Raw genomic sequence first — 14,576 nt, forward strand, 5'->3', positions numbered from 1 at the left:
CTACACACTGGACATATCAGTAAGTCTCTATACCAGGCATTGTGATGTCAGTAACAGTCTACACACCATACATTGTGATGTCAGTAACAGTCTACCAAACATTGTGATGTCAGTAACAGTCTACACACCACACATTATGATGTCAGTAACAGTCTACACACACTGTTGATCAGTGAGTCTGTGCACTACAATGTCAACAATAATAGTTATCACAGGACAATGTACATGAGGAAGTAACTTAGTGTACACACCAGGCATTGTAGACTGTGACATCCAAAGTGGAACGGAACCGGCCACAGTGGGCTGGATCAGTGCAGGATGTGTCCATTTCACAAAGCTGACCCACAGCCGCAGTGGCTCGAATGTTGGAACATATGAAGTCGGGCATACACAGACCCTTATGGGGAGGCCTGGGAGGGGAATGAGAAGACACAGAAAGTATTAGTTTTTCCTTTTCCCTCCTCCCTCTGGTAATTTACCTACTGATCTATTGTTAGTCTGGCTGTCTGTCTATCTTTCTATTAACTATCTGTTCTGTCTATCTATCTATCTATCTAACTTCTTTCTATCTATCTATCTAACTTCTTTCTATCTATGTGCTTAACTAACTGTCTACCTAACTATCTGTCTATCTTTCTGTCTATCTAACTACCTGTTTATCTGTCTAATTTATACATCTATCTACCTATCAGGCTTTCTATTTGTCTACCTGTTTATTTATCTACAGCTATATCTTCCTCCACCTTGAATCTAATTATACTCTGTCCGTCTGTCTGTGCATCTGTATGTGCACCTGTCTGTCTAGGTAGTCTTACTAGTCGGCCTTTGTTTCAACATATCTGGCCATCTACTAATTTGTTTGTCCAATTAGTTTCATGTATCTATTTGCTAAACTATCTGTCTATCTGCCTCTGTTTCTGTCAGTCTATTTACTGCCCAGTCTGTACAAGTCTATAAGCCAGCCACATGTGCAGAGCTAAAGTGGCACAGACTCACTGGGAAGGGTTGTAATAAGGGGCGCCGTAACTTGCTGTGGAGTAGACACTGCCCAGGAATAAATATCTGATCAGCGAGGTCAAAGCTTTGTCTCGGCTGTATTGGGTTGTGTCTTGGATCTCACAGGATAATGAAGTAAGCTCCAGCTTCACCGAGATGTCCACTCGACCATTGACCACCTCTCTCACTGTCCAAAACAGTCATATACGAGGCACAGGATAGGAGGGATGGTGGGGAGATGAAACCAAAGTAAACAGACCCAAGAATATATCAGGGAGGGGGGGGGGTGGAGGGGAGAGAAATATAATAATGATAATAATAATGAGATGTCAGAACAATGATAATTATGTAATAATCTAGTGCCTATGGGACTTCTCAGGCCCCTGAATTGTTACTCCAGCTGTCTTAAGTTCTTTCTTTGCGACAGCTCTTCTATATCATCCTCAAAAAAATTATAGGTAAAAAGTGTCAGCAGACGTTCCTCATTATGTAAAGTGAATTTGATAGAAAATCTGATCTTTCTCTGAAGCTGCACCATGATGGCTTGTATCTATTCAATAATAAAAATCTTGACAGCCCGAAGAACAGTATACCACATAATAAAGTGACTTATACTACTGGACTCATCGGATCAGACTAAAATTGTCGATTCACACACAATTGGTCCTTTAATACTGGAACTCAGAAGGAACAAAATAACACAGAGAAGAAACAAAGATGTTGTTGGAGAACAGATATCTTTCCAGTACACTCTTTACTTATAAATTCAAACAAAGGATGCTGTTTCTGTGCTTTTTAGGCTTCAGAGTTGATTAGTGTCTGTACAAAGCAGGCAGAGATTGCTAGTGTACTCACGCGGTCCTGGAGCACAGGTGGTGTCTGTTCCACCTTGATATGGACACACAGAGCAGCGGCTCTGTCCTGGACCTTTGTACTGCTGACTTGGACAAGCTTGACACATCTGGCTCTGAAGACGGAAATCCTCGCCATCTTGGCAGTCCACTGAAAGTAAAACATTTCAGTTGTGTCACGATGTGGTGGAATCAGGCGCTCGTTATCTTTTGAGCATGTGAATTGCTTTGCTTTTTCATTGAAGGAGTTGGGGGAACACCTGGTTTCAGTGGCAAAATTAGAGAGAAAGAGTCCGTCAAAATCTGGCGACTTCTTTACTTTGAGAGCCCTTGGAAACTGCAAGTTTACATTTTTTATATTGTGCCTCTTATCAACATTTTTCGGAAAAATCCTCACAGAAATGTGTTTTACAGTGGACATAAAAGGAGATGAGCCAAAAAACAAAAATTTGATAAAAATTGACAAACCTGTGGAAAAATACAGATTCCATCACCATGCCTCACTTTTTTATTTAGTCATTTCCATATATTCTGGCTAATTAAGTTTATTTGCTAATCCTTATCAGATTTATTTGCTAATCCTTATCAGAATGTGGGAAAAAAAAACAAGTCAAACAAAAGAAAGATAGCCTACATCTTTTGCCCATCCTGTGACAGGCTCCATGCAAATGGGAATGGGGAGAATAACAAACAAAAATATAGAGTGGTGGGTAATGTAGGGTAGGATGTATTGGAGAGATGGACTAAATGGACCAAGTCTTTTCAGATTGTCCAGTGATAATGAACAGCGATCATCACAAAAGTAAATCTGTCACTGTGGTAGCTTTATTACTGCAGCTTTGGGGATTTCTTCCCCAGCACCTGTCTAAGGCGAGGATCACCTTATGAGGAATAAATGGAGTATAATTAGCTGACTTATTTGTTTGTTTACATTTTCATTTATTCATCTATTTTCTTATCAATTATTATTCAGAATCTTTTGGAAGTGAAGAGGGAGAGAGGAGTGGTAGCTAGTCCAGGATGTATAACACCAAAAGGACAATCAGAAGCTAATAGTAATTTAACATGAAGGTAATTCAATAGCTTGCAAGGGATGGGAAGCAGTAAAACATGACGACAACCAAGCCAAGGCAAAGAGTGCAAAATCTGAGCTTGACAAGCCCCCTTTCCAACTCAACCCCCTCCCCAGCACAACAAGACAATGGATCTATTGTGCAACTCCCATTGAAAAATCTACATTGGTGCACGACGCTGTGAATCAGGCACTTGTCAAATTTTGGGGCACTTGGAGTTATTAGTATCATCTTAAAGCTTGTTCATTTACCATGCTTCTGATGAAAAAAAATACCCATCCATTTTAAATAAAGGTCAAGATATTTGTAATTAAAGGTCACCTGGTTTCACAGGTAAAAATAGCGAGAAAATGACCACCAAAGTTCGGTGACTCCCAAAGCTTGAGCGTCCTTGAAAATTGCAAATTTACAATTTTTATGCCTTTGATCACTCATTTTCAATAAAAACCACAAAGAAATGAGTTTTTAAAGGACTTAAATGGTGTTGAGATTTAAAACTTGAAAAAAAATTGTCCCAAAAAGTTGAAAAAAAATCCTGTTTCTTAATTCTTTGCGCCCAGAATTTATTTTCACTGACCCTCCCAAAACGCCAGAATTTATTTTCTCAGGAGCGCCTATTACAATAGGGTACCTTGTTCAAATTGATTCTTTGCCCTATTTTTTCAATGAAAGTACATATATCTGATACTACTGGAAAGGTAATTGAATAAGCTATCCCAAAGGATGGGTTGCATGGTTCTTTGTGTTATAACGCAAGAGCAATTATGTAATACAGGGGGGATAATAACTGAAAAATAATTAAATTGGCTAGTTTGATCAGTTTTATTCAACTTGCTGTAACCATTACCCATGAAATACAGACTAATAATCAATAGAAATGTTTCTATGTAAATCGCCTTTGTAATAATATCGCATACGTTGGTATTCCAGCACAGATCTTATTCAATAATTTGGAGTAATTGAAATACACGAAATGCTAATCAGCCACAACCCAGATCTCTACGGACAGTAGACCTACACCTGCAATTATCCCCTAATTATATCCTTATAATAAATCTAGTACTAGCAGTTGTACCAGCTTTGTTGACATTGCTAGTACTAGATCTAGACTTTGTGTGCAGGTTATAACTATTAATGGATGATTCACCTACTACCCCTGATAGAGTACGACGCCCACTCAAAATCTGGTCAGTTTCATCCCCGTTGTCAGTATCGTCTCTGCTGTTCCCACCAGCTGGAAACTACTATTGAAGTCTAAGTCAGGGTGGCTGACAATGTAATCATAATTTTAAAAAAGCTAATATTAGTTAAGTCGACCAGCAAAAAGCTTTACACGGCTTTCGTATTGTGTGAACCGTTGCCCCAAGCCATTGCTGCCATTATAAACAAACGGGTTTGCTTTATTTTGATCGGCACTTCAGACTAAAGAAACCACGCAAAATTCTCTTTAAAAAGCTGACTAATAAATGAAACCAGCAGTGAAGCTTCCGGTCTTGACACAAATACATTCGGAAGTCGCAAAACATTGCCAAAAATAGCTGTAGGAACCGTTTAATAAAACCATATGAGAAATGACGACTGAGTCGTTCCTCCACGGTTACAGCGATAACAGCGTTGCTTCGCGTGGAATGAGTTAAATTTCATTATTTTGAATAGCGCCTGATTTCACTATGATGCTTCGCATTGTATCAAGTTTCATTTTTTTAAGCCATAGAGTAGGAGAGAGGAAACAGCCACCTCTCAAAAACTCATCTGGATCGATAACAACAACTCAAATACTCATTGGGCTTCAGTACAAATAGCTTGGCTGAACAAAGAGGAATTTTATTTGCAGGAGGCAAATCTGTGGTCCAGAACTTTAGCTCCATAAAGACAGTATTTCCTCTGCTGATGATGATAGTGACGAGCCAAGTTGGGTGCAGATCGTTAACTAACAAATCCCAAAGAGAGGTACAAACAAGCTTTTTGGTTTTCAACGTCAAAATCTAACAAGTTCAATTATATAATTTCAAACTGCTGTCATGAGTATATCAATATCTAGTGTCATATGGGTGGAAACGGACTGTAGACAGCATAACTGACTAATCATGAAACAGTAGTGGAACTCCTAAAAAACTCAGGACTCAGTGGTATGGAAGAGAGGCAACTCACAGACACACTGATCAGCTGAAGTGGCTCCTTTCAAAAGAGTTGTCGTCCCTGTGGCACACTGGACACATTGCCTGTTGGAGCTGTAGTAGCCATAAGAACAGGATTCTGGGGGTGAAAACAGTAAGCTAAACCATCTGCTCTCTTTGTGGCTTTTGTATGTGTGTGACAGAGAGAGATTAAGACAGACAGAGAAAGCGAGAGAGAGAGAGAAAATGGCAAGAGAGTCTGTGCCCATATTTGATAGAGACAAATGGACAGGCAGACACATGTGTGTGTGTGTGTGTGTGTGTGTGTGTGTGAGAGAGAGAGAGAGTGTGTGTGTGTGTGTGTGGTGTGTGTGTGTGTGTGTGTGTGTGTGTGTGTGTGTGTGTGTGTGTGTGTGTATGTGTTTGTGTGTGTGTGTGTGTGTTTATATGTGTGTGTCTGCACATTTGCGTGTGTGTTTGTATTTAAGTACGGGTGTAAGTGGAGAGAGATTGAAGTATTCAAACTTATACATGTTCTATTCTCTTCTTCAACACCTGCTGTAAAAGTACATAATGCAAATCTTTTCAGTAATTTTTAAATCTTGGATATCAGTTCATTTTACCAAGTATGTCTTTACTAAAACAATAGGAAAAAGGTTTTCTTTATCAACTTTTTTTGGTCCATTCTGTTCTTCTCTGATACAACTTTTCATACTTATGAGGATGGATTTAATTTTTTAAATACTGATACATTAAATGTCTTCTTTTCCCACATTATATGTGGCATCTGAGTACAAATATCAGAAGCCACCACCAGTAAGTCAGGTAGGTTAGAAAAAAGATAAAATGGTTCTACGTAAGACTTCAAGTTTAAAATCTGTGTTGAAATTATACTTCTTTTACTCGTTTAGAGGTTTCTGAGGTCTGCGATTTAACATCACAAAGTACATCTGTTCAAGAAGATTAGATGCAGGTGTTTTTTATGCCTCCTTTGACACAATTTAGGTCATTTTTAGGAGGCAGGCTTCAACCCTTTCTGTCAAGACCAACCCATGCTGAGAGGGATGCGACGTCCCTGCCGAAAGACCAAGATAATAAACATTTTTCCCACACGAGAATCGAGCTTGATTCTTTAGCATGCAATGGCAAAAAGCCTGACTATTACACCTCAGATGCCAGTCTTTTCAACGAGGAACTTTCAAATATTCGGTAAAATTTGGTAATACAGTGGCCTCCAGCTAATACTGCGATCGATAGAAGCACGATCCCCTTTAATCATACTGGCAGTGCAGAACCAGACTAATGTAAGTGCATGCTCCAAATCGAAAATTTTATCTAACAGCACAATCATTCCTGTGCTAATGTCAGAAGCAGATCAGAAATAAAATTTTGCTTGAAATTGATGGGAGCAAAGCTAACACCAAAGGTGTGAAACAGAATTGCTCAATGTGGAACACAGCGTCACGTTTCGCCCGATCCTGTTACTTTTAGTTAGCATGACTCAGCAGCCAATTGGAGCTCCTCAACTTGGGGTCACGAGGTTAATGAGCCCTGAAGCGACTTTGACAGTGTTGGTTAAGGGCTGTGCAACTATTAAAAAGGTTGTTTTCTGTGATAGCTCAGCATAGGAAAACTTCACACCCCAGAGAGAGATCAGCTCAATGATTCAATGTACAGCGGGAGATCAGAATACTTTTTCTTTATTACTCTCCTTTAAAAATAATTGCACTTTGGCATAAGAGTACGCTTCTCTTGTCTCTCACAGTGTGTGCTATTTGCCAGAGATCACTGCATTAAATTAACAAATGAAACATTTCTTTTCCTATCAACCCCAAAAGTGTATTCAAAGAGGCCTAGATGCATGCCTCCAAAATAGTCCACATCACAAAGAACCTTAATCTCAGGTTAATTTCACATTTTTCATGAAAGTTCATACCAATCACTTTGTTGCCCAATGCAAGAGCATACAAGATTCATTTACAATTAAAATTATTATTATTATTATATTGACAAAGGTTCTTTAACTCTTCATGACCGACGAGCCGAATGAGTCGGCATGGAGTCGACTAGAAATGACCGGTGCGCTGAGTCAGTTGGCTCGCTACATGTCCCTTCTATTCCATTGCAACATGTCTTTATTTAGCAAATATTGGTCTTACTTTCAGCATCTGATGCTGTAAACTGGGTTTATTTTAACCAAAACTTCCGGCTTATTTTTATTTGGTGTCACTTTGAAGGCGCGAAGTCTATTTATTTGGTGTGCTGTTTTCATTTTCACTGATTAGCTGATTTCTGTGTATATCGTTCACGATGAAGTCTTTGGGTAGGCCATGTAGACTTACTGCACTGCAGGCTATGGACTTATTTACTCAGAATTTAGAACATTCTGATTCTGAATTAGATAATAGCGAGGACAACTTTAGCTCTGAGTCAGGGAGTGATGATGAGAGGCCTTTACTCCCCCCTCCCTTCGCCGCAACTGCAGGCCCTTCAAGATGTAATAACTCAAGGTTTTACTCAGGTTCTATGGGTAAAAAAAGGCTACCAAAAGGTCTAGTTCAAGAGCAAGAGCTCCTACACAGGACACTTCTGCAGACGATGTTCCAGTAGATTCACAGCAGCAAACAACAGGGGACTGGCGACGTTTACGCCTCCCTGCACTCCTGGAGTAAAAGCTAACCTTGATGAAACCTCATCTGCTGTGGACTGCCTCCAACAACTTCTAGATGATGAAGTTGTAGATAGTTTGCTTACATCTATCAATTACTATGCGCGTCTGAAGGGTCAACTGAACAATCCTCCTCGACGGCGCAGTGTATACATTAACTGGGCGCCCATCCATCGAGAAGAATTTCTCAGATTCCTGTTGATAATGATTGTTGTGGGTATAGACAAGAGGGATTATTTCAAGAAAACACCATCATACTGGTACACACCGTGGTTCCTCCAGATTTTTCCCTGTCGTGACCAGTTTCTCACACTTTATCACGCAATGCTCCACGCAGGTGCAGCTGGTGCTCAGAGTAAAGAGAAGACTGAACATTTATTAAAAAACTGATAGAAAAATTTCAAACGGCTTTTTATCCGTTCCAAGACCTCAGCATTGATGAGATGATCATCGGGTCCAAGGGCAGATTTGCTCATAAACAATACAACCAGGCCAAGCCTCACAAATATCACATCAAACGCTTTGGCCTGTGTGACAGCGTCACTGATTATGTTTACAACCTCATGCTGTATTATGGCAAAGACACTTCCTACAGCCTAGAGTGCGACTCTGATGGCCAGCAATCAAAGAAGGTGTTTCAAACCCTGCTGGAAGACACCTGCAAAGGCCACATGCTTTTTGCCGATCAGAACTATACGTCCCTCTCCGTCGTCAACTATCTACTGCCTGAGGGAAAAATTTGTCACTGGCAAACTCCAAATCAACTGTGTACGCTCTCCTCAAGAGTTGAAACAACTAAAACTCCAGCACAGAGAGGCCCAGTGGTTCACCTCCGAGGGAGACGAGATTTTCTGTGTGGCTTGGCGAGATAAAAAGGCCAAGAAATCCTGCGTCGTCATTTCCAAAAATTCGTCTGCTGAGATGTCCACCATTCCCTCACGAGGAGAAGGCTCGTTGAAGCCAGCTATGGTTGTCACTTACAACCATGCAAAGAATGGCTGTGACAAAGCAGACCAGAACATAGGGTACTATGTGCCTTTCACTAGGAGATCAAAGAAGTGGTGGAGGAAAGTTTTTTTTGGATGCTGGAGATCACACAATTCAACGCCCATATCCTGTACACCCTGCCCCACCCTGACCAACCTCGTAAATGGGTTTTGTGAATTCAAAGACATGCTGATCGATCAACTTCAGGCCAGCATTGTTTCAAAACAACAAAGATCCAACCAAAGTGACATGCACCTGATCAAGCATTCTGGCAAAGATCGAAATTGCGTCTACTGCAGCACCCCTGAAAAGAGGCAGTGCACATCTTTCGTCTGTACTGGCTGCACTGATCTCCCCCACCTAAATTCTGACACTTTTTTTAATGAATACCACACAACCAGACATCGGTAATGTGTTGTTTGGTGTAATTTTCATGGTGTACCATGTACAGTGGACTTTTCTAGATTTGTTCCTCCTCATTTTGGCTGTTTTTGGATACTGGATGCTCTATGGATTTTTCAGTATAATACCTCAAGTAACCCTTATATTGAGTTTTATTTATGATGTTCTTATTCTTGGAGTAATTATGGACAACTTTTCTTCTTGGAATTTGGATACATTTCCCAAAGTAGACCTGTTATGCCCAGGTGAGTGTATAAATTGTTACGTAATTTATTTTTTTTTTGAAGTGTATCATTTTGTCTATTACGTTTTTCATTGTTAGAAAACAACACTTCTTTCTCATAAATATAATGCAAAATTCATTTCTGAACAAATGCATACCACAAACTCTATTCTAGCTCTTATAATAGAGGACGTATGCTACTTTTTCCATCCCACCCGGCTGCTAAATTTTAGTGCTCAGAAAAACCTTGCGGTCAAACTGAAAAACCATCTTGGTCATAAAAGAGTTAAAGAAAGTGCTCTTATGAGCTGTGCATGAGCAAGTAGTGCAGGGTGCAGCGAAAACTGTGTTTCCTGCTTTATGAGATAATTAATAGAGCATGCATGACTCACCTGCACAAGTATACCCAAACGTCTCAGGTACACAGACAAACTGGTCAGAATACCCACAGGGTCTATACCTCAAGCAGTACTGGGACAGCACTGAAGGAATATAAGTGGAGTTTCAACAGAGCAGGGATTGGTGGGGGGGGGGGGGGGGGGGGGGGGGGGGGTGAGGGGAAGAGGGGCGGTGGTGGGAAAAGAACACAAAATTCATAATAACATTAGGTTGCAAATATATGACACACACAGAAGAAAAAGACATTGACACAGTGTAGCAGAAGTAGATAGATATATTTTAAAAACATCACCACAGAATGTAGAGTCAGGATCACCCAAAAAAATTTTTTATGTACAAGCTGCAGACAGGACTGTTAGTAGAAATCCACTCTTTTGCATATACCGAGTATGTATAGACGCATGCATCCTCGAATATTTTCAAGAGTGAATGCAAGAGAACTTGAAATCTAGTTGAAGGTAAAATACCTCACAAAAATGAGTAAAGAAATTTCAGTCATGGAATCACATCAGGTAAAATGAGACTGCGGCATTTCTTGAACAATTCCTTAGTGCATTGCTTCTGGTTTGCCTCAGCATTTCTAAGATCACTTTCCTTAGAAATATATTTTCAAAAACAAAGAAAAAAAATAAAGATTTTGTCTTTATTTGGATTATCGTTATTTTCAGATTAACCAGTTTTGGTTCAAGTAGCCTCCACAAACCCAGCTCTGCCGTTTTATATTTGACTGTGAAATTTGGTATTGAACGTTCAGCAAAGTTATGAGTGGCACTAGCTGAAGTGTAAAAAGAGGTAAAATGAAAGACACTCTGCCCTCTCGGGACACACAAAAGCATATATCCAGTTGTTTTGGAGTTGTTGTTTTTTTAAATATCGGTAGAAATAGGAAGCCCTGTGAAAAGTACCAATATTTTTGTGGGAAAAGAAGACAAAGATCAATGCATGTGCGTACTTGTCAGTGTGTGGATGCAACATGTGTATGGCTGTAGGAAGTAGTATCAGGACAATGGACTAAACAAATTTTAATACCCCAAAAATCAACAAGTCGTAGATGTATCATACCCAAAGCATAGGAGTCGTCACTGGCTTTGTCCTCATCGTCAAACAGTTTCACAGAACTCACATCATAGAAAGCATTTTGGATGTGTAGAGTCTCATTATTTTGGTAGAAATTGTGCACAATGTAATCTTCCAGGTTGGTAAGAATAGATGAACCCATCATGGATGTGTCAGAGACATTGACAACCGCCATTGTTTCACCAAACCTGGGGACAGAAGACAAACCAAGCAGATGCATTAAGAGGCAGCAGAGGCTCTTGCTGAAATTGCCATCCCTTCGGCAATCATCGCCTGGGACAATTCCCTATCCATACTGCAGCAAAGTACTGTGGCCCAGACTATAATAACATGATTGTCAGTTAACGCGCAATCTTGTCATTGACAGGGATCAAGTTTAACTGAAATTAATGATTAACAAATGGGATCGTTTTTATGAAGCTACATATCAAAAGTCTTTGTTACCATCTACCATAGATTAATATCTATTGATTTATCAATTATTGCCCCCTTTTTTTTATTTTAAAGAGCTTTTTTTCTCCTCATCTTAATTTGCCTTTGTATTGTATTTTTAGTGTCATGGATGTTGACAGGACAAAATTTGAGATGTAGGGGCAAGAATAATACTTGCATTTACATGCAGGCATATGCATGCTCTAAGGAGTCTACAGTATGCTCTGTGTGCTTTACTCCTATTTGTTTAGTTATAAAAAATTACCAGAATCAGAAAAGAAGCACAGTCAGATATGCGGTAGACCTGAGTCCAGTTTCTACTTTTCACTCTATCATGTTATTGTTTGTTCCTGTCACAAGTCTTGCCCCCCGCCCCCCCCCCCCCCCCCCCCCAAAAAAAAAATTTTTTGGGGGGGGGGGGGGACCCAAACCCCACCAGGTTTTTTGCGGGTTTTTCTTCAAAAAAAAAAAAATTTCCGGTTTCCCCCCCCCCCCCCCCCCCCCCCCCCCAAGTGACACATTATGATGATGTGGTGACAGACCAAAGCCACATCAAGTTATTGACTGGATTTGCTTCAACACTAAAGTACTTCCAGCTTTCCCCCTCCATCCCCTGCACATACAGTACAACACATCATAAAAATGTGTACACAAATCAAGTTGTCAGATTCCGCATGACTTAATTTATATCAAACAATTCCAACGAACTTACATTAAAATGGACAGAAGACAAATTATAGACAGTAAAAAAAAAAAAAAAAATACAACTGACAGGTAGACACATGGACAGACAGATACATGAACAGATAGAAAGAAACAATGCAAAAGATAATGCCTTACAGGTTAGCCTCAACAAACACATCACCAACTGCAGGGAAAGCAACAAATTGTTGCAAATGCATCATGACAGCTCCCTTAATCTCTTCATCATCACTGGAGTTGTACGCCTTGGCAATGTCATATCTCAGAAAGTCTGTGGAGTAGAGCATTCTGCTAATGAAAAAGGTGGCAGAGGAGGTAGTGGAGGAGGAGGAAGAGGATGAGGTGGAAGAAAAGGAAGAATATTAAAAAGAAAGCAACTGGAAGACAAAAAAAGAGGATTAATACTAGCAGACAGGAAGAGAAGGAATTTTTAAAAAAAGAAAAGAACACAATACTTCATCATTACTATCACTGTGACCACCACCACAACTCCTCCACCTGCTGTTGTACTGCTGCCTTATGACTACCACCACACTGTGGTGGAAACATTGAATTTACATAGCAATAGCTATGACAAGAACAACAATTTTTGTAGCAAATAAACAGTTAATAATTTAGAACAAACAAAGAAAAAAAAGAATAAGTTACACACAAACAATAATTGAAACGAACAACTTACACTTTTCTGTAAAAGCCAACCAAGACATCAGGACGGTCCAGTATGGTGCAGCATGCAAAAAAATTGTTGGGAGATGGAGGTGGAAGATTAGTGTTGGTAGAGGAAAAAAAGAAAAGGAGGGAAAGGAGGAAGAGAGAGGGAAGGGCAAATTTGGAAGTGGGAGACAGGAAGGATAGAAAGAAAAGAAAAGAGTACTGGAGTGGAAGAGAGAAGAGTGCAGGAGAGGCGATGAGGGAGAAGGATAGAGGAAGACAACCATTCAGGGGCTGGGAATCAGGGGCTGGGAATCGAGATGAGGGGAAAATACTAAGGTGAGGGGGGGGGGGGGTTAGAAAAGACAGATAGGATGCAGGTTAACAACAAACAAACCCTTTGCTTTGTCTTTCAACAAATATCAAAAGGAAATCTCATAACTACAGGGAATCATCTAGATCTTCACATCCTACATTCCTACACACCATTGTTTATCTATCTGTCATCATGCCAAGCACAGTCCATCACGTAAATCTACCTCCTCAGCCACAGTCAGTTGGTAATATGGACAAGATATCCCTCAGACAACATCACAGCTTTATATTGCTACATATGTTGAATGACTGATTGATATATTCAGTCAGAAATAAAATCTGTCTTAGCTGAAACATTTTTTTTGACTGATTATGACAGGGTTTGTTAGTTTGTTTGTTTTTGTTTTGTTTTATTTTTCTTGGGGGGGGGGGAGGGTTGGTCAATATTCTACATATAGTGATTTTCAATCTACATGCAAAGAAAACTTTTTAGGATTCCATCTCACAAAAGTTTCTGCAATGTTTTCTTACGATAGCAGAGGTTCTCTTCATAATTATTAGGCCAGTTGTTGCTGCAAATCTCATTGGCTCTGCACAAATGAGGTGTCACTTGGCAGAAAGGCAGATCTGAGGAGGTGAAAATAAAGTGTGTCACGATGTGGTGGAATCAGGCACTTGTCAATTTTTGGGCATGTGGAGTTATTAGTATCATCATAAAATTTGTTCATTTGTCTTGCCTTCAATGAAATAAATACCCATTTACCTTGAATAAAAGTCGAGATATCCGCAATTGGAGGAGGTGGACATCGCCTTGTTTCAGAGGTTAAATTAACGAGAAAATGGCCGCCACACTTGGTTATTTCAGTAGCTTGACAGCCGGGGTAACTGAGAACTTACATTTTTTGTGCCTTTAATCAATGTTTTTCAGTAAAATCCACAGAAATGTGTTCTTGAATGGACATAAAAGACGTTGAGCCAAAAAAAGAAAAATTGATAAACATAGCCAAACTGGCTGGAATAATCCAGTTTCTTCAATTTCATTATTTTGACAAGCACCTGATTTCACTTCGCTGCCTCATAAATGCATATTATCTCTGCCATCAAACTTCAATAGACATACATGTTAAGGTTGTAAGTTCTTTTTAAAGAGCTTTTTTTTTTTAGATTTCAATTTTAGATAAACAACGTAGACACAAAAGCCATTTCTACAAAATCAAATAGAGATGCCTGTATGACTTGCCCACTGCTCGAGACACTTGGGCATTGGATATTGCAACAGGCTTTAGAGAATTCACATATTTGTTTAGTCCGATAATCAACATACATTTCAACGTGCAAGTAGAAGAACTAAATATACATATATTACATCCAAATAAACATAAGTACTAGGTAAAGGTCGCTTGGTGATCTTTGACCTATGAACTCATCCACTCATGGATGTGCCAGCTTGTTGGTTACGACAGGTAAGGTAATCTATGGTCACTTTGCAGACACTTACATGTATTACTGACTGCTGTGGCGTAGTGGGTTTTGAACTTAACCCTCAGGTGGAAGTTCGAGACCACAAACATAAATTAGGTAGCGTAAACACGGCCTCGCGGGCACTCGCGGCCTTCCGACCGCGTGGTATCGGTGAAATCGGGATAATTCCGATCGCTGTTTCTTTGACAGTAAAAAAAAAAA

General features: G+C 39.8%; 1 protein-coding gene across 1 annotated transcript in view; it reads right to left on the bottom strand.

Moving 5' to 3' along the window:
• LOC106011777 overlaps positions 1-14,576 on the bottom strand; it is a gene marked incomplete at its 3' end in the record, with an annotated part of 52,417 nt that overhangs the window by 31,865 nt on the left and 5,976 nt on the right. The window contains 9 exon segments of the mRNA XM_013082556.2: positions 252-410; positions 997-1,183; positions 1,852-1,998; positions 5,072-5,176; positions 9,710-9,799; positions 10,779-10,981; positions 12,066-12,198; positions 12,607-12,612; positions 13,425-13,520. Of these exon segments, the coding sequence (XP_012938010.1) occupies positions 252-410; positions 997-1,183; positions 1,852-1,998; positions 5,072-5,176; positions 9,710-9,799; positions 10,779-10,981; positions 12,066-12,198; positions 12,607-12,612; positions 13,425-13,520 (1,126 nt within the window).

The sequence above is a fragment of the Aplysia californica genome, unplaced genomic scaffold (genome assembly GCF_000002075.1).
Source record: "Aplysia californica isolate F4 #8 unplaced genomic scaffold, AplCal3.0 scaffold00181, whole genome shotgun sequence".
NCBI lineage: Eukaryota > Metazoa > Mollusca > Gastropoda > Aplysiida > Aplysiidae > Aplysia > Aplysia californica.